The following is a 25,116-nucleotide window of genomic DNA, read 5'->3' as shown; positions in this document are numbered from 1 at the left end:
GCTTCAGACATCCTGGCACGTGCCCATGTGTACTCTTGCCTGCGCAGTATGTGCACGTGTGGGTGCCCGTGCCTGTGTGAACACGTTCTCACGTGTGTACCTGCACTCTTGCCCACGCTGTATGTGCACACGTGTCTCTGTATGCATGCATGCATAGCTGTGTGCTCGCATCCTCCCATGAGAATACATATGCGCTTGTGCCTTCACCTGTGCATGCATACGAGTGTGCTGTGTGCATGGGTGTGCATCTGTGCCCGCACGCGTCTATGTGTGTGCACCTGTGCCTGAGTGTGCCCAGTGCTCCTGTGAGCATGTGCGCGCACACACTTGTGTCTGTCCCTGTAGGTACACACATGCTTTAACATGTATGATGCATGTGCACCCATGCTGTGTGTGCTCTCCTGTGGGTGCACACACATGTGCATGGGCAGATCTGCACACCTGCCTGTGCCCGTGTGCGAGGATGCTCCACCGAGCGGATATGTAGATGCATGTTCAGTGCGGGCAGGACCCCAGGGAGGATGAGCTCAGGGCCCCACCCAGGGCCCCTCCACGAGGCCTGACCACCCACTTTCACTTCCTAAATGTGATGCTAAAAAAACCTCACTTCTCTGAAGTAGAACAATAACAACAAAAAGGCAGGGAACAGCCATGGGCCTGGGGCTCCTTCTGCGAAGCCATCCCCCACTGAGCAACCCACAGCTACCCCCTTCCCTGCCTCCCCTTCGGCCACCCCACAGGCCTCGCCATCTCTCCGAGCTCTTGGACAAAGTGGTTCAGAAAAAAGAGTTTGGCAAATAGGAGCCCACTGGGTTAGAAAAGATGGCGGGAAAGAGGAAGAAAGGGAGGGATGGAGAGAGGAAGGGCGGAGCGGGATGGGAGGAGAAAAGACACAAGGAAAGAGAGAGGAAAAGGGGAGGAAGAGGGAGGGAGGAGGGAGAGAACACAGAAAAACAAAAAGGATGATGGAGAGCTGGAGAGAGACCGAGAAACCCCAGCCTCTCGCCCGAGCTCCAGCGACTGAGGGTCACGGGGTTTTCCTTTCACACTGTCTTCGTGGGTCTTTCATCATGAATACAAATCATTTCATCATCGGGAGAGGGAGAGGAGGACGGAGGACCAAGAAAACCAGGAGCCCGGGCCCTCAGGCCTCCGGGTCCCCTGGCTCCGGGCAGAAGTGCCAGCACCAGGCTGGGATGATTGAGGCAGGTGGGAGGACCTGGGCGCTAGGTGCTTACCATTTTCCCGTGAGACTAGGAAGCATGAGGAGAGGAGAGGAAGGGGGAGATGGTCAGTGAGAGGCTCAGCCCGGCCCCGTGGTGAGTGCCACGGTGTGGGGGCGCCAGGAGCCCTGGCAGGTGGGACACCCTCCAGTGCCCAGGTTGGGGGTGGGGCGATCAGTGGGACAAGGACTTTCTTCCCCGAGTGTTGGCTGCTGGAGGCAGGGACTCGTGGGCCCGTTATTTGTCTTGGGTATCAGGGCAGGGAGGGTCACCCTCAACGGCTCATCCAGCATGCACTCGCTGGGTCTGGACCAGGGCTACACTGCCAGCCCTGGACGCCAGGGCCCGGACTTTCAGAACATGGGCTCCTGACCCCCCGCCCCCCGCCCCACCAGGGCTGAACACGGTAGGTGCTCAAGTGCCATGGGCAAAAGCCTCAGCTGAAGCAGGACTGAACCAGAGAGCCAGGCAGCAATAGCCCTGTAGCCATGGTCCTGCCCCACAGCAGGTTTGGCCCCACCCCATAGCCCTGGCCCCACCCCCTGGCAGCCACAGGCCCACCTCTGCAGTCCTGGCCCCGCCCTAGCAGCCACAGGCCCCACCCCTGCAGCCCTGGCCCCGCCCCAGCAGCCACAGGCCCCGGTCAGCTACATGTAGAGTCTTGGACAAGTCACAGCCAGACCTACCCACAGCCCTCCTCCAAGCACTGCAGGGTGGGACGGGAGAGGAAAGCCTGCTTGCTACAAGGGACAACATGGGCTAGAGTCAGGCTGGTCAGATGGAAAGCCGAGGTTGAAAGCCCCACCCTCGCTAGAGGCCTTGGGCAGGCCTCTCCCCTCTGCTCCAGTCGCCTCACTGAAGTGGGAGTGGGATTCTGGTCTCGCTCACCCATCTGGGGGGCGCTGGGCCCGGCGAGGAGCAGGGGTCATGATGGCGAGGCAGTGACTCAGAGGGGAGGCTTCCTGCAGGGTGAGGACGCTCACCCCAACCCGCCCGGCCAGCATCAGCGGCTGACTTCGAGTCCCCTTCCCTTGGGGTCTGGAACCCAGTGCCTCTCTCCAGGCCACCCCCACGTTCCTGGGTAGTGGGGGGCGGACCCGGAAGGCCCCACCTTCTTGACGTCCTTGTTGTTCATGGGGTCATCGGTCATCTTGTGGAAAAGCAGCTCGATGATCTCCTTGAGCTCGTAGCTGTAACCCTTCCGCTTGCAGACGATGACCACCTTGTCAAACAGGAACAAGTACCTGGGCCAGGCAGCGCAGCGGGGCGTCAGCACCCCGGCACTGTGTGCTCTGCTCTGAGGAGGCAGCAGGAGCTGAGCCTGGGGCTCTGGCACACGGCTCCCTCTCCAGGGGAGCCCTGCCCTCACCTGGCTCACCAGGCTAAATGCTGAGCCTCGGTCAGGTCTCGGCTGTTCCCACACTGCTTCTCCAGGAAGCTTTCCTTGGCTCCCTACCCTCGTGACTGAGGCTGAGCCACGAGCCCTTCAAGGGGCTGCTGCACCTGCCCCACGCGGGCCTCCCATGCAGCACTGAGCCCTGACGGCCACTCCCAGTTGGTTCCGCACTGGACTGGGAGCCTCAAGAGGGCGGGACCCAGATCTGCTGTGACCCCTGCCCCAGCGCACAGTAGGTGCACAAGGAGGGCCCTGGACAAGCCTGGGCCACCGTGGGCCTGGACGCTCTCTGGCAGTCATTTGGCAAAGAGCTCATCCAGCCACTCTAGACCTGTCTTGGGTCCCCGGAGGCGGAGCATTGGCAGTGAGAGGCCTGGCCCTCACCGACGGCTGCCCCAGCCCAGCCTGGTGCCCGCCACAGGCACGAAAGCCCCACTGCCGTGGCGCCCGCTCGCTGACGAGAAGGAAGGAAGCAATTAAAACTGAACAACACCAAGCCACCACCAGGCAGCTCTTTCCACAGGAAGGCCCGGCTTCCAGAGCCACTTAGGAGCGGCTCCCCGGCAGGGAGAGCCAGGCCCTGGCGGAATGCCACCCAGCCCACAGCACTCGCCCCGCTCACCTGTCCTGCTTGGTGTGGTTGACTATGGACCGGACTTTCAGTTCCCCGTCAATCTTTGGTCTTCCAAATTCCTCCAGTTTCACTTGCTGGGAAGAAGGAGAGGGGCCGTCAGCCGGGGCTGGAACAGGCCCAGTTCTCCTGACCACACGGGCAGGGCAGACTGTCGCGCACCGAAGGGAGCTCCCCACAGGCAGCAGAGGCGGGACAAAGGGAAACAGCCCCCCGTGGCTCCCAGCTGGTGCTCAGGATGGACGAGGGAGGGTGCAGAAAACTGGGAAAGGACGGGGCCTGGCAGCTTCTGTCCTTTCCCTGGCCAGCCCCGCCAAGGGGCTCCCTTCAGCTCTGGGGACAAAGGGCGATTGACGGCGCCGGTTCTGTTCACAAGCCGCCACTGTGTGGAGCCCCAAGCGGGACCCGGTCGGAAAAGCCAGACGCCCAAGCCCGAGAACCCACGTTCGGGAGAAAACAAACAGTGCCTATCTACTGCAGGGCGGGTGGGGCCGGGGTCCTGCCGAGGGTGAGGCTTTGACTCAGACCCGTGTGGTTCGCTGAGGTTTCATTTTCGTTGTCTGTCTGGTTTTGTCTCTGACTCTTCTGGTTCAGAGAGAGTTTTTCTTGACATGTTCCCTGCATGGCTTTCAAAGTGTCCATGCAGACAGGAAAAGGTGGAGGAAAATGCTCTGAGACGTGAACAGGGCCCTGCCTGGGAGGTGCTCGAGACACGGGCTCAGCGTTTCCTTCCAAGGTCTCAGCCCGAGGCTGCAAGGACAGCTTTGGTGCCACGTAGCCTCAGTCAACTTACTCCAGGCCTCCGATCTCAGCTCTCACCACCTTCCCTGTGGTGATGGGATTCGAAGCCAGGACCGGGTACAGGGACTGGCTCATGAGGACGCTCGGCGCCTGCTGGCCATGCTGTTTGATTCTTGTTGTTGTCGATGTTTTTGAGACAATCCCACTCGGTCACCCAGGCTGGAGTGCAGTGGTGCAATCATGGCTCACTGCAACCTCTGCCTCCTGGGTTTCAGAGATTCTCCTGCCTCAGCCTCCCGAGTAGCTGGGATTACAGGCACCCGCCACCACGCCTGGCTAATTTTTGTACTTTTAGTAGAGACAGGGTTTTACCACGTTGGCTAGGCTGGTCTCAAACTCCTGACCTCAAGTGATGCACCCACCTCAGCCTCCCAGAGTGCTGGGATTACAGGCATGAGCCACCATGCCCGACTTGTTCTTGTTGTTTAATGAACAAGTATTGCTCCTATGTAAAAACTTAAAAAACAAAACAAAATGAACTTTTCTCCTCACGTCCTGCTCACTGTACGCATTTGCAAATGCCTCGCGCAGGAGCTCATGGCAGCATGGATCCACAAGGTGCTGATGGCATGGGGTGTGGCCGTCCTCGGCCTCCTCTGCACCCACACGCTTTAATTTATTTATTTTTTCTTTATTTTTTTTCTCTTTCTTGAGACGGAGTCTCACTCTGTCTCCCAGGCTGTAGTGCAGTGGCCGGATCTCGGCTCACTGCAAGCTCTGCCTCCCAGGTTCAGGCCATTCTCCTGCCTCAGCCTCCCGAGTAGCTGGGACTACAGGCGCCCACCACCTCTCCCGGCTAGTTTTTTTTTGTAACTTTAATTTATTTCTAAAATGAAAGATGAAGGGGGCAGTATCATAATGCCCTTCAGAAGCTTCTTTTTTTCTCTTTCATTGCCAATGTATCGCAGGTGCTCTTTTGTGCCCCGCGTTTGCCGAGGGCATTCTCTTCGTGCTGCTGGCACCGGGTGGGTGTGGCCTGGGCATCAGGGACCTTCCCCTGCCGGCTTCATGCGAGTGATCACCAGGGTGAAATGTTTGTGATTCACAACCAGGGGGTAATCCTGCTACCCAAAGGACCTTCTGGCAATGTCCAGAGGCATATTTGGTTGGCATCAGTTGAGGGGGTGGGGGTGCTACTGGCATCTGGTGGGTGGCAGCCAGGGACACGACTCCACATCCTGTAATGCACGGGGCAGCTCCCACGACCAAGAATGATCCGGCCCCAAACGCCAGCAATGCTGAGGCGGAGAATCCCGGGTGAGAACCGGCAGATCCTCGGGAAGTCCGCTCTGGTCAGCACAGACCAGGGAATGTGCTTCCTGGGGTGGTGCATCCCCTCTCCCCAGGCAGGACGAGGTGACTGACTCGGCAGCCCAAGCCTGGCCTCTGCAGGGCCAGGCTCTGGGGAGAGTCCTGGGAGGTGGTACCCCTGCCTGATGGAGTCCAAGGAGCAGAGGCGACTGCTGGCCCCACCAAGCCTAGGCCCAAACCCTGTCCATTGCCCCTGGAGGGGAGAGTCAAGGTGAGGGTGGGCCAGGGGTCCAGGGACCAGGGGGCGTCTCCTGCCCCTGGGAGCCACAGTTCTCCTCTTGGACTTGAAGGGATCTTCTGTCTAGGCTGCGGGGGAGAAAGGGGGCTGGGCAATGAATACAGTCCCTCCCCCACCCCTTCCCCATCCCCTCCCCTGCCCCCTAAGCACGGGCCGTCTTCAGTGCACAGGGCACTTGGGTTGGCTGTGGTGGGCAAGGGAGCATGGATGCTTGGGGGGTCTGAGATTGAACTCAGAAGCTGCCGGGCGCCACCCTCGCAACAGGCAGCCGTGGTGTGGCTGCCTGTGGAGCTCACTCAATACTGCAGCTGTGAACGTGACTTTATAGGTACCGTCCTCATCAACCTTCCCTAGCCTGAAGAGTCAGACCCACTCACCAAGTTTTCTATAGAACTCTGAAATTCGCTGATTTTCCTCAAGGTCTCCTTGTCCCGTTTAACTTCATTGATGTACATCGCTAAGTCCTTGAAAACAAGAGGCAGAGGGTGAGCAGGCTGTGCTGGGTGGGGGGTGTGTGTGTGTGAGTGTGGTGTGTGTGTGTGCACGTGTGTGAGAGCAAGCTGTGCGGGGTGGGTGGGGTGTGTGTGACTGTGTGTGTGTGCGAGCAAGCTGTGCGGGGTGTGTGTGATTGCGTGTGTGTGTGACTGTGTGTGTGTAAGCAGGCTGTACTGGTTGGGGTGTGTGTGTGTGACAGCGAGCTGTACTGGGTGGGGGGTGTGTGTGTGTGATTGTGTGAGTGAGCTGTGCTGGGTGGGGGGTGTGTGTGACTGTGTGTGAGGGTGTATATGTGTGAGCAAGCTGTGATGGATGGGGTGTGTGTGTGTGAGCATATGTGAGTGTGTGTGAGCGGACTGTACTGGGTGGGGTGTGTGTGAGCAGGTTGTGCTGGGTGGTGTGTGATTGTGTGTGTATGTGAGCAGGTTGTGCTGGGTAAGGTGTGTCTGACTGTGTGTGTGAGCAAGCAGTGCTGTGCAGGGTGTGTGTGAGCGTGTGTGTACACACATGCACACACATGCAGGAGCTCAACCCCCAGGGACCTCCCCCCACCGTGCATCCTGGCGCTGGGCGTTTCTGGACCTCCTTCCTCCATCCTGCCGGGGAGGCTGCCCTCGAGACAGGACAGCTGAAAAGCATCACCTCCACATGACAGATGAGGAAACTGAGGCAGGGAGGGGAACACACTGACCGAGAGCCACACCTCGTCGGTGACAATACCAAGAGCCCCAAACTCCTGGCTGGTGCTGCTTCTTTCTACCCCATCGTGTGGTCCCTCTTAAACATCCTAATAGAGGGAAGCAGCCCTGTGTGTCGGAGCCACATCAGACCACAGAAGAGCCACCTAGGCTTGGGCTGACCTAGGTCCCCGTTCTTGGGAAGCTTCCCCCTCCCCAGCCTCTCCAAGCCACGGCCTTCCTTTGGAGCCTGGACAGAATGAGGGGTCAGGAAGTCCCTCTCTCCATGGGTCTGGCCATCCCCAATCCAGCGCCTGTCTGCCGTGCTGCAATCCTCGTGTTGGCCACCAGGGAGCAGTGCCCACTTCAGTCCAGACACAAAACACAGTATCTGGACCTGGGGCGCGTGGGAACCCAAGGGAGCCGGCCACGTGGGCGGTCCTGGCCCTGCCCACCCAGAGCAGCGGGTGGAATTCCCCAAAATGCAAGTGACCAGCCAGAGCCAGAGCTAGAGCCAGAGCCAGAGCCAGGTCGTCAGCAGGTTCCCATCCCTCCCGCCCTTCCTCGTTCCTAGAAGACTTCACAGTCGGCTCCCACCAACCCACAGCGGGGAGCTTCCTGGGGAGGCTGCAGCACGCTGTCTGAAAGGGGTGTTTTGTTTTCTTGTCCACTTTAAAATGAGGAATAAATTCCCAGAGACAAGGACCCCAGTGGCGAGTCGAGAGCTTAGAACCTCCCCACCATGCACAGCCAACCCCAACAGCAGAAACATTGTAACTCTTGACTACCGTGGCCCCTGCGTGCACCTGGCCCAATGCCTGGCACGAAATAGGAACAGATGGAAGTTGCCCGAATGAATGAGCAGGTGAGGGAAATGTCTGTACTTTGATACAGAGGCAGGATTGCAGTCAGCTCATGGAGCTCAGACCTAAAACCGCAATTCCCCTGGAGACAAACCTCAGGGCCACAGAGGCACGGCGGCCGACTCTCAAAGACACTGCCTTACAAGGAGTGAGCTCTCAGTCTCGAGGGGAAATCAAGCCCAGGTACGGTGACGACTTCCAGAGTGGCCGCATGAATGACTTCCTATATAAACTGGGAATCGATCCAAAGACTTCTAAAATCCCCCCCAGCCCTGAAGTCTCATGATGAGGTTCGGTGGCTCTCAGAAAGGCAGACGCACACCTGCAAGTCACAGAGTACTTTGTGCAGCACCGTGAGCTACACTCCTGGGAAACTGTCCCGTCGAGGGGCTCAGAGCCACCCGCCAGCCAGACACCGAGTGCTGAGAGTATGAAATGCAAGACCACACTCAGGGCCCGGGTGCACGGCCCACTGCACCTGCTGTCACTGTCTGAGGCCCCGAGGACACATCCGTGCTGGCTCACACACCGTGGCTCACAGCAGACAGGCCAGAGCAGGTGCTGGAGAGGGGCGGCCTGCGGGCAGCAGAGCTGACACCAAGAAAGTTTTGTCAGCCCGTCACGGCAGGAAGCTTTCCTGGAGCACTCCTCAGGGTGCTCGCTGCCGGTGGAGCCGAGCAGCACAGGAGCTGAAGGTCTCTGGGACCACCTCCCGTGCCCACACATGAGTAGCCCACAGGATTGGGAATCAATTTCTCCCAGAGCACAAGCCCTGCTCAGAGAACCTCCTAGCACCGGCGGCCAAGCACTGGTCTCCACTCCCATCCTGGCCCAACAGCAGCTATAAATGGAGACAGATTACAGACCCGCCCCCGCCCAGGGGGAGCTCCTTAAATGAAGTACCTTGGAAAGGAAACGGGGCCCACAGCCCCAGGGGCTGCCCAGAGGGCAGGCGCCAGGTATCAGAGGGCAGGACTGCAGCCCTGAGGGGGGTTGGCAGAGGTGTCCCGTGCTCCCCACGAGGGAGATGCTGGGGGAGCCATCATCCCTCCATCCAGATCCAGCTGGAGGGGACCTACCCCATGCCAGGTGCCATGCCTGGCCTGGGGACACAGGTGACCGTGGCTGACACAGGCCTGGCTGGGAAGGGGCTGGCATGAACAACTGTGTCCAGGAGTAAGAGTGCCACCCACGGGGAAGCCAGTTCCCTGAGGATGGAACCCAGTCAGGGGCGATCCTCCCTGGAAAACGTCCTGTCCATGGCGAAGGCAGGATGAGCAGGACGCAGCCAGGTGACGACGAGGAGGGTGCACCAGAGACAACATGCGGACCCGGGGAAATGCAGGGCACGTGCAGGAGCCTGGGAGAGATCAAATCTGCCTGGAACTGTGGTGAACACAGCTGCAACATTGGGGGCAAGTATCCTGCAGGCCTGGAGTGCCAGAGTGAGGAGCCTATGCCTGCTTCATGGGCAGAGGGAGCCATGGAAGGTTTCGGAGCAAGGGAGTGACATCAGCTAAGCTCACTCGGACAAGGGGAGAAAGGGAGGCATGGCTGGCTTGGTGGGGGGTAGGGGGGTCCTTGAAACAGCCAGGAGTGAAGGAGCTCCCCAGGCAGGTAGCAGAGAGATGGCCCTGGGGTAGCATTTTAGAAGCAGAAGGCTCAGAGCTGAGAGTGAGAAGCACTGGGCCAGAAAGCCCAGAACGGAGGCGAGTGCCTGGGGGAAAGCAGGCGGGGGGAGGTTCAAGGGAGGTCTTGTTGGATACGTGAGGTTAGGACCCGGGACACCTGAGGGGGCACCTGACCTGCAGCGCCCTCCACCCGTCACCTCCACCTCCTGTGGGTCTCACCCCCTGCCCTGCCCCGCCCCAACTCCTGCTGTCCCAGGAAAATGTCTATAGTCACAATCGCGGCTTGTTAATGAGCCCAGTTCCAGTCCAAGACCACGCGGGCACGGTGTGCTAAGCCACGCGATGGCTTCTCCCCTGCCTCAGTTTACCCACTCACCTGCATAGCTTCCAGTGCTTCTTTGAGCTGCTGCCTCTCAGGCCGTTCCGCAGAATGGCTCAGAAGCTCCTGGAGCAGGGAGAAGAGTGTCATGTGTTACCACTCGGGGGTCCTGGCCTCTGCCCTGACCCCTACCCAGTGCAGGGGGTGAGCGCAGAACAAAGTCCTCAGAGGAAATCCATCCCCACCTGCCAGCCCAGGCTGGGTTTGGCTGCCCACCACCAAAGGACAGAGAGTGACCCCTCCACAGGGGGACACCCCACTTCTTGGCAGCGCACTCCCAGATCTTGCGGATAAAGGAAGGGAGTGACCGTGAGAAGGGACATGAAGGCAGCAAAAAGCAAGGCACTGAGGCAGCAGTTCACGGGAAAAGGCCTCACAAGGTGGCTGGCAGGAACCACCGCCTTCCCTCCCAGGTCCTTCTTTCCTGAAGCCCTTCCATTTCCATTTCTGCTGTGGCCACCAGGAAGCTCAGAGATCAACCACAGTAGCATTCTCTTTTTTTTTTTTTTTTTTTTTGAGACGGAGTCTCGCTCTGTCGCCCAGGCTGGAGTGCAGTGGCCGGATTTCAGCTCACTGTAAGCTCCGCCTCCCGGGTTCACGCCATTCTCCTGCCTCAGCCTCCTGAGTAGCTGGGACTACAGGCGCCCGCCACCACGCCCGGCTAGTTTTTTGTATTTTTTTTTAGTAGAGACGGGGTTTCACCGTGTCAGCCAGGATGGTCTCTATCTCCTGACCTCGTGATCCGCCCGCCTCGGCCTCCCAAAGTGCTGGGATTACAGGCTTGAGCCACCGCGCCCAGCCCACAGTAGCTTTCTTATTCCTGGTGTGAGGACACAGTTCTGTCTCCTTCAGTTTTCTGACCTCAATAGTGACTTGAATCGTCTTCCCATGTATATTTACTGTGATAATCGTTCATCGCACGCATTGAACAGTGAGAATGAGCTAAGCACAAACTGATTTGTTTATATTCAACTTAATCTGTCTGTGGGCTGCATCCCACACCCCCTGGAAGCTGCTGGCCCTCATCTGACTCCAGCAGTGATGATCCCACAGGCACCCGGGGCCCAGAGCCTCACCTTCAAGAGCAGGTGGTATTTGAGCACCCTCTGCATGGGGACCACCAGCAGGTCTTGTAGTTTAAATTTTCCATCCTGGACCTTCAGCGTGCACTCCTGGGAGGGCGACGGGGTGATGGGAGAGCCCTCCCTGAGGAAAGCCTGAATCCACCCATCTGTACCCCCGCCCACAGAAAGAGGAGACCTAAGCCCAGAACTCGGGCCCAGACGTTTGGTTCTTCTCTAGCCAGGCTCCCAGAACCAGCAGTCCATGCACCCGGTGTGTGCAGACGGATGGGCTTCACAACACGTGGGTGGGGGCGCGCCACCTCTCCCACCCTGCTGTGTCTGCACTGGCCAGACCGGGTCGCAGTGAGACACGTGCGATGCTACAGGAACCCTCCCGGGGCGCCTGCTGAGCCGGCCTGGATGTGGCTTTGACTCTTCCGCCAGGCCAGGTCCTTTGGAGAAGGGCAGCAGGGCATCCCCCGTTGACCAGCCCCTCTCTGGTCTGGCCTCTGGGAGATGCAAGGTGGAGCACCAGCTTGCACTGAGCTGTGGGGGCCACTCCCAGGAACCAGGGTGTTCCCCCATTCATTGTCTGGACTTGGGGGGCATCGGGCATCTCCACTGGGGGGCCACGCTGCCTCCACCACTGCTACAGCCAGAGAGCTCTACACCAGGCTCCACGCAGAAAACAGGGCGTACTGACCAGATGGAGCCTGGAAACTCCAGCTGGGAACAGGAGGGGCTGGGAGGGGCTCACGTGAGAAACTAGATGTTGATAGAGACTCGCCCTGGGCCTGGGGTGAGGATGCATGAGGGGTGGGTGGCCCCACGGTTCCCAGCAAATGTTACCCGGGGCTCCCTGAGGTCAGCAGAGGCCAGGGTCAGGGTCAGCCAGAGCCCCCAGCTGAGTTAGATTCAGTCCCAAGGCCCTTTCTCCATGGGGAGTCTCGCTGTGTCCTGGCCTGGGATGGTGACCTCCACCCGACCCCATCCCCAACCCAACACAATGCAAAAAAGAAAAATCTACAAAAAACCATTACATCACCACCCCCGTCACCACCTTCCCAACAAACGGGCAAGAGAGAGGCTGGTACCTAATGAGCTCCGGCCTGCAAGCTGCAACCTCAGGGCCAGGGCCAGGGCCAACGCCTGGCAGGACTTACCTCGACTTTCTGCCTGAAGTCCTCCCGGCTGGCCAGGAGCTGGTTCAGAGTGTTCTGGGCGTGCTCCATGTGGCTGCAGTACTCCCCGTAGATCAAGAGCCTGGACAGTGCACACACATGCACACACACACGGGTTTAATGAGCGGCTCGGGGCTGCAGTGAGCCCGTCCATTTTTCCCAGCAGGCTGTCGGTGCGCAACCAACAGTCCCCTCCGCTGACAGCTCCCTGCGCGTGGACATATTCGACGGCCAGGAGGCTGCTTTACCCTTCCTGAAATGCTACCGGGCCACAGGACCGCTGCCGGCATGCTGGGAGAGGGGGTGCCCCGCTCTTCCTGAGTCCCAGGTGGTTCTAGGTCAGGTCCCGGCTGGGGATGCAGGGTGGAGCTCTCAACACCCCATCCCACCCCCGGAAAAGGCCAACACTGGAGGAAAGAGAAGCCCCTGGCATCCCCCCAGGAAGGAAGACCCCAGGAGGGCTCAGACTCTTGCCCCTAGGCCCTGACCACCGAGGCCTGTGCTGGCTCAGGGCTCACCCTGGTGCTGTGCCAGGTGGGGAACCCCCAAGTGTCACCCTTGGTGCTTCTACATGGTCCCTGAATTCCACAAGCAGGGGACAACAGCAGTCAGTGACGGCCCCCTCCTCACCAGGGATGCAGGCAGTCATGTGGCCCCCGGACCTGGGAGGACCAGCAAAGTCCCAGGAGGATGCCCAGGAGGCCGGCCCTCGTGTCCTGCCCACCGCCTCCTCCTGGCCCCGGCATCGCTCTCTCCCGGCCACTCTGATTCCCACTTCAGTGCCTTGTGCTGGTCTCTCCAGCCACAGTACCTTCTCCCTTGCCCTGCACTGGATCCGCATCTCTACAGACTGGAACCCAGGGTTCCCGGCCTCTGGAGCCTCAGGGTCTTAGGTTACCAGCCTGAAATTTCATCTTTAAAACCCTGTCACCGGCCGGGCGCGGTGGCTCAAGCCTGTAATCCCAGCACTTTGGGAGGCCGAGGCGGGCGGATCACAAGGTCAGGAGATCGAGACCACAGTGAAACCCCGTCTCTACTAAAAATACAAAAAATTAGCCGGGCGCGGTGGCGGGCGCCTGTAGTCCCAGCTACTCAGGAGGCTGAGGCAGGAGAATGGCGGGAACCCGGGAGGCGGAGCTTGCAGTGAGCCGAGATCGCGCCACTGCACTCCAGCCTGGGCGACAGCATGAGACTCCGTCTCAAAAAAAATAAATAAATAAATAAAAATAAAACCCTGTCACCCCACCAACAGGGCAGTCCCGAAGAAGAAGAACCACGCCAGGTGACCATGTTGGTGACAACAAGGATGACAAGAGCCACCACTCGCCGAGGCAGCTGCTGCCCGGTGCTTTGCCGACAAGCCTGACGACCTTCTCTGCCCATTTGTAAAGATGGGTGTGATCAGCTCCACCCTTCAGGCAGGGCGACTGAGGCCTCCATGAACTTGCTAGGAGCTGACAGTCTGGCCTGCAAGGCTAGGCCGGACCCAGCGTCCTGGTGATGTGCTCTCTGGCAGGGCTGCGTCTTAGTGTCTGGAGGCTTCCCTGGCTCAGGAAGCCCAGTGCAGGCTCTCGGGACCAGGTCACCATGGCCTCTGGGCCATTTCTCTTTCCATCATGAGAGCTGCTTTGCTGTAGGGCACCCGGCCTGGGGCTCGGGGCAGGCAGCGAGGCCTGTAGCTTGGCTTTTGTGGAGGGCGGCCCTCAGGAAGAAGCGTCCTGATCGTGGCATCTAGATGCAGGGACAGGTTTCCATCCATGTGGCTCTGCCACGTGGGCCCTAGACAGGCCCCACTCCCCACACCTCTGGGGTTTTGGACCATGCAATGCTCACTTTCTTTCCAACTCTTGGCGTTCTGGGCTCATACAAACACAACAGTGGCTGGGAACACACTTTCTGCCCAGGGAGCACATCCCTTTGTTGCTGGCTCAGGCACACGGACAGGCATCTTGACACACTTCCCACTCCCAACAAATGCTCAAGAGGCTGTCCTCACCGCAGCCAGGGGCGACAGAGGCCCTGACACCCTCCGAGCGCTGCACGTGGGGCCCAGTGGCTGGTACCTCCTCAGGCCGCCCGAGAATCCTCCCTCACAAGCCTGCAGGGACATTTCTGGCATGCGAGGCTGACGGTCCACCACTCTGATAAAGGACCTGAATCTGCTCGAAGCTCACCTGGCCCAGCCACAGTCAAGCAAAGCACCCGTGGCCGGTCCCACAGGGCCCACATGTGGAGTCTGTACGGGTGTGTCCCGTGTCCACAGATCTGGGAGGTCTGCACGGAAGCATCACCATCATTGCAAAGGGCCTGCCTCCTGACTGGTGCCGGGGCTGTGTGTTGACCGGGAGCCACTTTAAATGGGAACCTGCCCCCTGGTTTCCACCTAAATGAGTCTGTTATTACACTGATGATCATTTTCATATAAAAGTTGGTGAAAACCTATCATCTCCGGAAGCAATCAAGAAAAAGGTTTTTCCCCTTTAAAAAAAAAATGAACAAAAGTTTCAGAAGCCCCCGGTAGAGTAGGAGAAGGGAGAAGGAACAGAGGGACATTTAAGAGACCACCGGACAGCCTGAAAAGTGAGCCTACAAGACACTGAGCCCTAGCAGCTGCCTGCACCTGCCCCGCTCCAGATTGGTGTTTTCTCCACTCTAAGAGAATGATCAGAGCCAGGCACAGAAGACACGCCACGCACACTGGGCATCACTTGGTGCCAGGACCTGAGCTGGAAGCTCTGGGACTGTGACTGTCGCCGTTCTACTCATGGGGACACTGAGGCTCAGAGAGGCCCGTAGCTGAGAAGGGACTCACACCAGCAGTCACTGACCCCAAAGCCCAGGTCCTTGGGCTGCACTCCTGCCTCCTGGCCGTGCCTCCCATCTGATGATGACACCAGCCCACAAGCACGGCAGGAGGTCCAGGGAGACCCGGAACCCGAAGGCCCCCCAGCCCACCCCTGTGGCCCCTTTGAAAAGTGCCCCTGACCTGGCCTAAGGACTCCAGGTGGGGAAACCAGGGCAGGTGATGAACTTTGAGGCTTTCAGAGCTTCCCAAGATCACCTAGAGGTGGGAGGGGGAGTCTGGGCTGGGGAGGCGGAAAGCCAGAGCCCCCATTGAGGGGTCCTCCCCGCATGGAGCCGTGTCTGCTGCTGCTGCTGCTGCTGCTGGGGCTGGGGCCACGCTCGGGCAGGAGGGATCACGTGACACCACACTGCCTGACTTCCCACCAGGCATGGGCTCAGCTGGAAGCTCTGGGACTCTGACTGTTGCCATTCTACCCATGGGGACATTGAGGCTCAGAGAGGCCTGTGCTGAGAAGGGAATCACACCAGCAGTCACCAACCCCAAAGCCCAGGTGCTTGGGCTGCAGTGCCCTGCCTGCTGGCTGTGCACCACCGCAGACTCGGCTTCAAGCATTTCAGGTGAGCTGGGCGCAGCGACGGCCCCAGCCCCTCTCCATCAAGGGAAGTCTTCATGTGGGTGGAAAAAGCACCCAACTGAAGCCCAGTGGATAACATGCCTGGTACCAGCAGCTCTAGCGTGGCCGAACCAGCCTTGTGAGCTCCCCGTTTCAATTTCACACCAGGTCACCTGAGGTTTAGGCGGACGAGGGGCCGGGGTGCGGATCCCAGCCTTACTCTCCTTACACCATGCCCCACTGGGAACGCCCCCACCAGCCACAGCACCGCTGAGCCGGCAGCCTTCTCCATCTGGCAAACTTCTACTCATCCGTCAAAACCCTCCCTATCATTGCCCCTTCTGTGCCACCTTCTTCACCTCAACCCCTGCCCCAGCAGGGCCAGAGGGAAAAGCAAAGAGATAGGTCAAAGGGCAGCAGGTAGAGGGCTGTCCAAAGTCAGTGGGAGCCCAAAGAGGAGGCTGCCCTGGGTGATCCCCGCCCCCCAGCTCTGAGCTCCTGCAGTGGGTCTCACTCCTCCCCATGTCCCAGCACCCAGCCCGGAGCCTGCCTGCACCAGGCACTCACACACGGCTGTGAGTGGCCACAGCCACAAGCCTGGACACAGGTCCTTCTATCCATTTGATAAAAGGATACAGGGGGTGGGAGTAGGGGGAACGGCAGACACTTGCAGCAAACAGGAGAAGGAGAACTACTCCTGGGGAAAGACACACAGACCTCCATGAAGAACCCAAAAGGGCCCTGGCCATGGGAAGTGCTTCACACCTGGGCTCACTGCATCCTCATAGAACCACTTTCAGGACAGGGGCCCTGAGGCTCAGAGAGGTGACATGACTTCTGAGGTCGCCCAGCAAGAACAGATTCCAAAGCGAATGCATGTGGCTCCCAACCCTGGCCCTTAGGGCCCCAGGGTGAGGCCTCTGCAGAGAGACACTCTCTCCGTTGAATCCAGAAGGGCACTCAAGGGACCCGCGCCCTCTCTCACCCGACCCAGGTGCAGAGCAGATGCCAGCACCTGCACACCCCCAGCCCCACTGACCACGGGCAGCTGGCAATGGAGAGGGCCTCAGACCAGAACTCGGCTGCAGTGGGTCCACCAGAGCCTCACACTGTGGCCTTATTTGGTCACGATACAGATGCAATCAAAGTAAGGACGCATGAGGCCATGCTGAAGGAAGGTGGCCCTAAATCCAACGACAGTGGCCTCAGAGAACGACACAGAGATGTGGGGAGGCCATGTGGAGACGGGGACAGAGAACGAAGCAGCCACAGCCAGGAACGCCCGGGCCCCCAGCAGCTGCAGGACATAGGAAGGATCCCCCTGGAGCCTCTGCAGGAAGTACGACCCGGGCATATCTGGACTTTGGCTCAGTGAGACTAATTTAGGATTCTGGCCTCCAGAATGGAGTCATCTCTGTTATTTCAAGCCACCATATTTGCGGTCATTGTTACAGCCAAACCAGGTCACTCACAAGGACGCCTTCACCCTCCGTCCACACCACCAGGTCACTCACAAGGACGCCTTCACCCTCCGTCCACACCACCAGGTCACTCACATGGACGCCTTCACCCTCCGTCCACACCACCAGGTCACTCACAAGGACGCCTTCACCCTCCGTCCACACCACCAGGTCACTCACAAGGACGCCTTCACCCTCCGTCCACACCACAGGATTCTGAACACCTGCCACATGCCAGGCAGCATGGGCCACAGAGTCCCCAGGGGGCACAGTTTGACTTCTCCCCGAAAAATGGAGAGAAAATGACGGTGACTCCAAGCCTATTGGAGGAAGTCAGTTAAGGAGGCAAAAGTTTACAGGCCTTAATTCTAACCACTTTTACTACTATTAAGAAAAAGGAGCCAAAACTTGGAAATAAGGCAGCACACGGGGGCACACATGCACGCACACACACACGTGTACACGTACACACACACAAGCACACACACGCACACACATGACTTCATGCATTCCTGGTCTGGCTGGAGCACCTCTCGGGGGCAGCCTCCTCTGGCTCCGGCTGACTCCTCCCCTACAGAAAGTTGTTCAGGCACAAATGATTTCTGTCCTGCCAGAGGACATGGCCCCAAAGGTCCCAGGGTGGTCACCTTGCAAGGCACAGCCCACCGTGTCCAGGGTCTTGTCCTACCTCCCCTCTCTGCTGACAAGCTGTGTGAGTTGACAGACGCGTGGCCTCGTTCGTGAGTTGACAGACCCGTGGCCACAGCTCCGTAGGTATTTGTGTGAGGGTCATGGTTTTTAACTTTCTGAGTACGTTAAGCTCTGACCCCACTACACAGCGCACAAATGCCTCCTCCAGAGACCCCTGTCCTCTGCCCATTTTCCTCACGGTGTCACCTCTGCCTCCAGTCCACAAAGCTCCAACCTCTCAAGATGCCCAGGGACAGGCCAGCGCGGGTTGAGGGCCACAGGCCATGGGCTCGGGTACGGACCAAGCATGCAGGAACAAGCGGGTCCACGGCTGAGCTGCCAGCTCTGGCCTCCGTTTCCCCATCTGGGAAGTGGGGGTTAGACAGAGCGGGAGCTAAGGCTTCTTGACTTCAGAGGTTCCCAAAGGCAGCCCTGCCAGAGGAGGTGGCCAAGCCAACCCCTACCGGGGGTTTTGAGGTGGACCATGGCCAGGGACTCTCCCCGCAGGCAGTACCCCGGAACCACCCAGCCTTGGACTTCGGGTAGGAACCATCCACAGCGCAGCCTCACTCGTTCCAGGATTCCGAGCGAAGTCTCGGTACACCAAAGCGCTCGCCTGTCTTGGATCCTTCATCTCCAAACGCACAGGGAAATCCCATGCCACCCCAGGGGAGGAGGGCATGGCCTTCATCTTGTTCTGTTCCGCGTTCCTCCCAAAAGTGCTTGTGCAAAGCTCCACAGAGAGCGCCTCTTGACAGTCCGTGGCCTTCCGGCGGGGCTGCCAGCTCCCTGAGGCCGTTCCCTTTGTAGCTCTCCTGCCTCCACGTCCCCGTATGCCCCCACTCCCCCAGCATGACTCACCGCCTCACTCAAAGAAGCCACCAGAGGCTGGACTCCAGGCCCAGCCTGGCCAGCCCCAGCCACAGAGAAAAAACCACATGGCTCTGTCTTACATCCAGAGCTGCAAAATGCAAGCTCCTTCCCAAGGCCCAGTGTCCCTCGGGGTGGGCGATGCCCCTTTTTAGGCCTACAGGGAAAGGCTAAGAGGAGCTCCTGCCTTGTCTGAGGACCAAGGCTACATTCATAAAGGTATAACGTCAAAAAGAGGGAGGTGACTGTCCCCTGCCACTCAGTGCTGGTCACGCCACACCGGGACGCTACTCCACCCTTCACCCCTGACGAGCTGCCAGACCCTGTCACAAAGCCCCTCAGCAGCTTCCTCGTGCCCTCGCTTTAAAAAAGAAACATTCTAAATCCTTGCCTTGGCCTGGAAGCCCCTGCAGGACCCTCCAGTCCTTCCCTAGAGAGCTGCCCTTTTCCTACTGGGCTCCTGCCTCTTACCTTCCCCCAAGCTTCTGCTCCCCCACCCGCCTCGCCCCAGCCCTGCAGGACTGTGTTCAAGGGGACCCGTCCTCGGCTGCGCAGCCCTCACGGGTCTCCTGGGTTCTCCAGCAACGCCACAGCGCCCCCGAGCCCCTCTGTCTTGTCTTGGTTCTCATCCCTCCCAGCCAGTGAGAGGCCAGTAGCTCTGTTCACTGCGTATCCTCGGTCCAGAGCTCAGTAGGCGTACACAGCAGGCACCCTATAAAAGCTTCAGGACTCATCCAGCAAGCGAGAACCAGGACCTTGGGGCCGACTCCACAGTGAGAGGAACGGGGCAGAAAAGCTGGATGCTGGGATGGAACCACGATGACTTGGTGATGAGCTTTGATGAAACGCTGCCAGCCCCCTTCCCCAAACAGACCCTGACTGACGGGTCCGGCCACGAGCCTCGCTCCCAGGAACGAAGCCGCCTGTCCACAGAGCTCTTGGGCCGGGCCTGTGACTGGATGCGCTGCCCACACTGCAGTGGCACTCCAAGGCAGAGATGCCCGCTGTTCCTGGGCGGGAACCACGCATGCAAGGTCCTGCTGGTGGGACGGGGCCAGGGGTGTCACAGGGCAGCCTGACTGCGAAGGAAGGCTCCTGGGAGATGGCAGGCTATTCCCCCTGTCACTCCACCTCACAACCAGCCATTCCTGCTCCGGCACTTCAGCCTTGAATGGGCCTCGAAGTAAACCCCGCTTCATCTGTGGCTCCCTCCCTTCCTGGCCGAGGGACAGCACGAACAAGGCACTGAGAAGGTCCGCTGTACCCCACACCTGGTACACTGGGCCGACGGCCAGTGCGACCCGCCAGCCGGGCTCTATCGGCTCACCGGCAGGTGAAGGGAACACCTTGCTGGGGCAGGTGAGGGAGCTGTCCTCCCCCGACCCCTGCCCACTCTTACCCCTCCGGGGCTGGCCAGTGTGCTCACACCTGCTGGGCCTCGTCAGCTCTCCTGGTCACCTCTGCCACCTGACCACAAGCACTGCCTGCTCCCTCGCGTCTCTGGGAACCCCCGAAGCCATGGCCCCTGGAGAGCAGGCTCCGGGACCCTCCTCACTGCGGAGGGGGGAGCGCCTTTCCCGGAGCTACGGAGCACACGGGGAAGCACCTGCAGGATTTCCCAGGCAACGCGCCTGAGAATCCAGCCCTGGGCCTGTCCCCGGCTGCCCGGACAGGGAGGGGTGCGAGCTGTGCTGACGACCACCTGGCGGACGATGCAGGGGACCCTCCTAGAGATGAGGGAGGGATGGACCTGGGCACCCAATGCCTGGCCCAGGGCCGTGTGGTCAGATGCGCCTGTGGGGTCTTCTACAACTCCCCAGGCTCCACAGCAGACCCTTCCAAGAGTGGACCCCGGACATGGTATTTGTGACAAGCTCTCCAGAGGCTCTAGTGAGCAGCCAAGTTCAGGACGCATTAGCATAGACCCCTTCGGACACCTCCAAAGGATCTCCAAGGGACAGAGAGCTTGGCACTGTCCCCTGATGGGGCTCTCTCGAGACTTCCATGGCTGGAAACGCCATCTCCCCAGCCTCTGACAGCCTGGGCATCGGCTAAGCCCCAGAAATGCCATCTCCCCGGCCTCCAACAGCCTGGGCATCGTCTAAGCTTCACGTGCCACCTCCTTTCATCCTTGTCCGCATCCTAACTTTAAAGAACCACCCACAAAGGCACAGAAGGGAGAAGCAGGGGCCCAAGATCTCCACTGGGACAGCCAAGCCACTCGGATGGTGACCCCTCACAGCTAGTTAGAAACGTCCAGAATCCTGATCCTGCCCCTGCCGAGCTCCCACAGTATAGTAGGCTCCACGTCCTCTCCATCAACCAGGCTGCGGCTCAGGGTGGGCGGTATCCTCAACAAGGGAGGACGGGGTCCAGAGCTCCCACAGGACAGGAGCCTGGCTCTGCATCCTCTCCATCAACCAGGCTACGGCTCAGGGTGGCTCTGTACCATCTCCATCAACCAGGCTGCAGCTCGGGGTGGGTGGCATTCTCAACAAGGGAGGACGGTGTCCAAAGGGGGCAGCCCCTGTCTCGGGACACCCCAAAACCTGAGAGTTCCACTTGCATAAACTCTCCCGCAGACAGGGAGGGGCCAAGGAGCCCCAGAGGGCCAGCAGCCACTTACCTTTCCTTGAAATCGAGAAAGACCTTGGCCAGCGTGCTGCCCCCCACCATCATGGACACGTCGATGGCCCTCAGGAAGCTGTGATGCACCTTGATCAGGTCCTGGGTTGAAAAAGAGCCGTGAGTGCCTGGCCAGGCCCACCCAAGGCTAGACAGGAGCGCCACCCTTAAGGCACCCTTGTGGTTCTGTGGTTCCTGTCAAGGGGCTGAGGGGCCCAGGTGCTGGGCCTGCACCCCACATATCTGTGCATGCCAGGGTGTGATTCCGGTAGAAGATTCTATGGCAATGGCGCACAGAAGAGCCAGTGCGTGTGGGAGGGAAGCCGCCCTCGACCCGCATCAGCCCATCTGATACACAGCGGCCGACTCAGGGCAGGCTCTGCAGACAGAGTGGGGTGGCACAGGGCAGTACCCTTGTGTCCAGGCCACACCGCAGGACCCCCATCCCCACCCCAGGCCTCTTTCTGTCTGTGGTCCTCCATCCGGACCACAGCTCAAGGCCAGATGAACTCTGGGTCAGAGGCACAGACTACAGGAAGCTCTGGGGTCCAAGCCAGCCTCATCCAGGGCAGAGTGACCAGAGCCCACCCTTGCAGCTAATGAGACGCCCAGGGAGGCAGGACACAGCCACCGCATGGGCTGCTGGCACCTGTGGCCACCAGGCCAGGAGGAAGGGCCAGGAGCAGCGTGTCCCCGGAGGAAGCCCACCCACGCGTGGCCGCCGGAGCCTGGTGCCAGCGCCCTGCTCTGCTAACCACGTCAGGGTGACTCTGCATGGAGAACTGCCTTTCTATGACTGCGTTCAGACACCCGCAGGGCCGGCGAGGGGGTCTGCTCAAAAGGGTGGACGGACACGTTTCTCTCTGGCCGCTGACAAAAACGTCATTTACATTCTCAGGGTCATCCGTGCCTCCAGCCATGCACGTCAGTGCCGCCCTCACCCGCAGACAAGGGGAGCTCAGAAACCTGCTACCCTGGCTCCTAAATCCAAAGACCGTGGAGAGAGGGGTGGGGGCTCCTCCTTCCGGCCAGCACAAGCCACAGCGGAGCTGCAGGGGTGCAGCTCTCCAAGGCCCTGGGGACAGCGGCACATGTGTGGCCAGTGCCAAGTTAGAGCCCAGAGCCCGGCATGAGCGAGGGGGGCCAGGACCCTTACCTCCAGGTTAATGAAGACAGCCGCCATGTCCGCCGGGCTCAGCACCAGCCGCAGAGGGCTCATGTAGTTCTGGAAGAGAGAAGTCCACCACTGCCACCCCGCTGCCGTCGCCCACCCTCTCAAGGTCACAGCTGCCGGGGGAGGGTCCCTGGGGCAGCTCCGAGGCAGGCACACTGGGGTGCTCCATGCTTACTGGGGTACACCTGCGTACTGGCCACATCGGGCTTCATTCTCTGGGGGTGAGTTCAGGGCAGGGAGGTGTGTGGGGGTAAAGGTTCTAATGCTCCCAGCATGACGGGGGCAGAGTCCTGTGATGGCCACTCATACACAGGGTGGACGTTGGCGCTATGGCTGCCCTGAGGTGGGCATTGGGGTTTTGGCTTGCGGTGAGGGGCTGAGACCCAGGAGGCAGGGCCATCACCCGCAGGGACTCTCTGGATGGACAGGGCCATGGTCCCCACGCAGCACTCAAACACTGAGCTTGTGCTCCTGAGCACGACCCCAAAACTGTCATCAAAAGGGACACTCTCCATCTGGAGAAGTGCCAGCGGGGGTGCAGGCTGGGACCAGAGTCCTCCAGTCCCAGCCTCAGGCGGGATGTGAAGTGAAAACGAGGACGTGTGAGGCTGCTGACCCTGCTCTGGAGGCCCGGAGAGGCCCTGCCACCCTCTCCTCTCCTGCTCCCCGAGTGGCTCCTGGTCAGGGTGGCCAAGCAGCTCTGCAGGCATCCTCTGGGCCCAGCTGCGGGACCAATCCTTAGCCACCCCGTGATGCAGAGAGCATCATCCAAGCAAACACACCCAGGTGGCAGCCCCAGGCAGGGTGGAGACAGACCCCAAGAGCCCTCCTGCCTTCTGAGGCAGCACTCAGCCGTGGAGGGACGCAGAGGCCGGCAGGACCCCAGCAGAGGCTGACCTCAGAGCCAGGATTCTCGGAAGGGGCGGGACTCTGCCAGGGCATGAGCAGGGCTTCAAGGGAGCTGGAAGGACCTGGGCCAGGATGTACAGATGTGTGTGCAGAAAGGCCGCTGGCCAAGGACCAGAGGGTGGGGCAGCAGATGGAGGGGGCCCAGATGGAGCAAGGCCAGCCTGGGTCCAAGGGGGCAGACCAGGTCTCCTGGCTGGAGGCACCACGGCCACCCTGGACCCCACACCACAACCGGAGGATAGAAAAGAGACTCCAGCTTAAAAACAAGGTTGGTTTTTCTCCCCAGTAAACACTAGCAGTTGGCAATGAAGACTCAGAAGTGCCGGGGAAATGTCCCAGAGCCAGGCCGATCAGGTGCCTACAGGAGGCCCGAGTCGGGTAGGGCAGGTGAAGGCCCATCCTCAGCCCTCTAGGAGCTCAGCAGGCCAGCGGGAGAGGACTCAGATGCACCAGAATGGAACAGCTGGGCAAGAAGCTTGGAGTCTGCAGCTCTGGTCACTAGCCCCGACCATGCCTTGTGCAGGACACTCCCAGCTCCCCATGGGAGCTGTCTTCCATTTTACAGAGGGAGAGGCTGAGGGGGGAAGAGGCTGGGGAGCAGCTCTAGGTGGGGTCGGGGGGAATACATGAGGAGCTAGCTCAGTGCCTGCCTTAGAGCAATGTTCAGGCGCTGAAGCCGTAATCCCACCCTGATTAGGCTCAGAGGAGGGGCAGGGACAGGCGCAGGCTGGGGCTTCAGGGGTTGCAGAGGAAAGGAGAGGGCACCCTCCTTTTGGGCAGGGGATACCTGGAGGCAGAGATGGGAGGGCCACCAGATCTCCTTTGCCTGTCAGAGAGGCCCTGTGGCCCTGCCTCCGGAATGCACTCCCAGGGGATGGGTGGCCCTGCAGTGACCACAGTGGCCGCCGCCGTTTTCCGGCAGCCACCGCCCGCCCTCACCTTCTCTATGTCCTCCAGGGTGCGGTAGTACTTGGCCTCGGTCTCCTGGATCTCCAGCAGGCAGCAGTTCCTTTTATCATCCTCAGTCATGCTCATTTTCTAGAGGAGGGAAGGGGGTGTCAGCAGGACCCCACAGCCCAGTCAGCCGCCACCTGCACGTCTGCGCCGTGACACCCGGACACCTCCGCACACGAGGACACCTCCTCGGGTTTGCCCACGAGGTCACTGAGTGTGCAGTGCTGCAGCCGGATGGGTGATAGAGAGGGCCAACCCCTTCGCATCCATTTTGCAGATGAAGAAACTGAGGCACGGGGAGGGGACATGACATGGGGACAGTGCCAAGGAAGGCGTGGAGGCAGAGGCTTCTACAATCCCAGGCTCCTACTCCTCTGATTCTGAATCTCAGTTCTTCGCCAGACTGGGGTGAGGGCCGCAGAAGCTATCCCCTCCCACACAGGAGCAGGAGTGAGTGGCTAAAGCACCTACTGCGTGCATAAGTCCTCCCTATACAGCAGACTGTGTGCTCAACTCCATGCAGACCACATCCACTGAGACATTGCACGTCTCAGTACCAGCCACCTGCAGGCTGGACTCTTCCCCAAGTGTCCACCGGTTTCTAGCCAGGAGGCCTGAGATGACCCCACCTCCACCAGCAGGGTCCCTGGGGCCTCCTCCAGAGCAGGGCCTGCTCCCACCTCTGGTGGAATGTGGCCGGGGCCGGACTGTTCAGAGGTTGCCTGGCCAGTGGTCCAGGGTGAGGTGACAGGTGGGGTCACTGTGGGGCAGTGGGGGATTTTCCCAACACTATCTTGAAGGTTCTGTTAGGCTGGGTGAACCACATCTGTCAGAAGGCTCTGGAGAAATGGTGCTGAGACCCACAGCACTTGTGTCAGCCCTAAGACCATCATCATCATCCAAGAAATCCCCAAGGGTCCCCAGGCTGCAGATCTCTAAGGCAACATGCAAGATGGGATACAGGACCACGGGGGTGCTAAGGGTCTGTGATGCCTGAGGTCACGTGTGCCTGACCATGTCTCCCTGGGGGCAGGGTCCCGAGTTTTCTAGAGAGGTCTGAGACCTCCCTGAAAGGTCAAGAAGACGGCGCAGGCAGGACGTCCCCAACCTCCCCTTCCAGGCCAC

At 59.9% G+C, this 25,116-nt stretch overlaps 1 protein-coding gene across 8 annotated transcripts in view; it reads right to left on the bottom strand.

The window, feature by feature from the left end:
* Nucleotides 1–25,116, bottom strand: part of VAV2 (vav guanine nucleotide exchange factor 2) — a 235,454-nt gene that overhangs the window by 23,625 nt on the left and 186,713 nt on the right. For 4 of the 8 annotated variants that reach the window (XM_005580490.5, XM_065529887.2, XM_065529886.2 and 1 more), the window contains 10 exons: nucleotides 23,977–24,075; nucleotides 22,111–22,179; nucleotides 20,956–21,056; nucleotides 11,873–11,972; nucleotides 10,722–10,817; nucleotides 9,643–9,711; nucleotides 5,978–6,064; nucleotides 3,242–3,327; nucleotides 2,335–2,467; nucleotides 1,239–1,253 (listed from right to left, as the gene is read on the bottom strand). In XM_005580490.5, the coding sequence (XP_005580547.1) occupies nucleotides 1,239–1,253; nucleotides 2,335–2,467; nucleotides 3,242–3,327; nucleotides 5,978–6,064; nucleotides 9,643–9,711; nucleotides 10,722–10,817; nucleotides 11,873–11,972; nucleotides 20,956–21,056; nucleotides 22,111–22,179; nucleotides 23,977–24,075 (855 nt within the window). The remainder of the gene's footprint in view (nucleotides 1–1,238; nucleotides 1,254–2,334; nucleotides 2,468–3,241; nucleotides 3,328–5,977; nucleotides 6,065–9,642; nucleotides 9,712–10,721; nucleotides 10,818–11,872; nucleotides 11,973–20,955; nucleotides 21,057–22,110; nucleotides 22,180–23,976; nucleotides 24,076–25,116) is intronic. The other 4 variants (XM_005580493.4, XM_005580495.4, XM_074016056.1 and 1 more) reach the window with 1 other exon arrangement.

This window comes from Macaca fascicularis, chromosome 15 (genome assembly GCF_037993035.2).
Source record: "Macaca fascicularis isolate 582-1 chromosome 15, T2T-MFA8v1.1".
NCBI lineage: Eukaryota > Metazoa > Chordata > Mammalia > Primates > Cercopithecidae > Macaca > Macaca fascicularis.
This window is presented reverse-complemented; position numbering and strand designations above follow the sequence as displayed.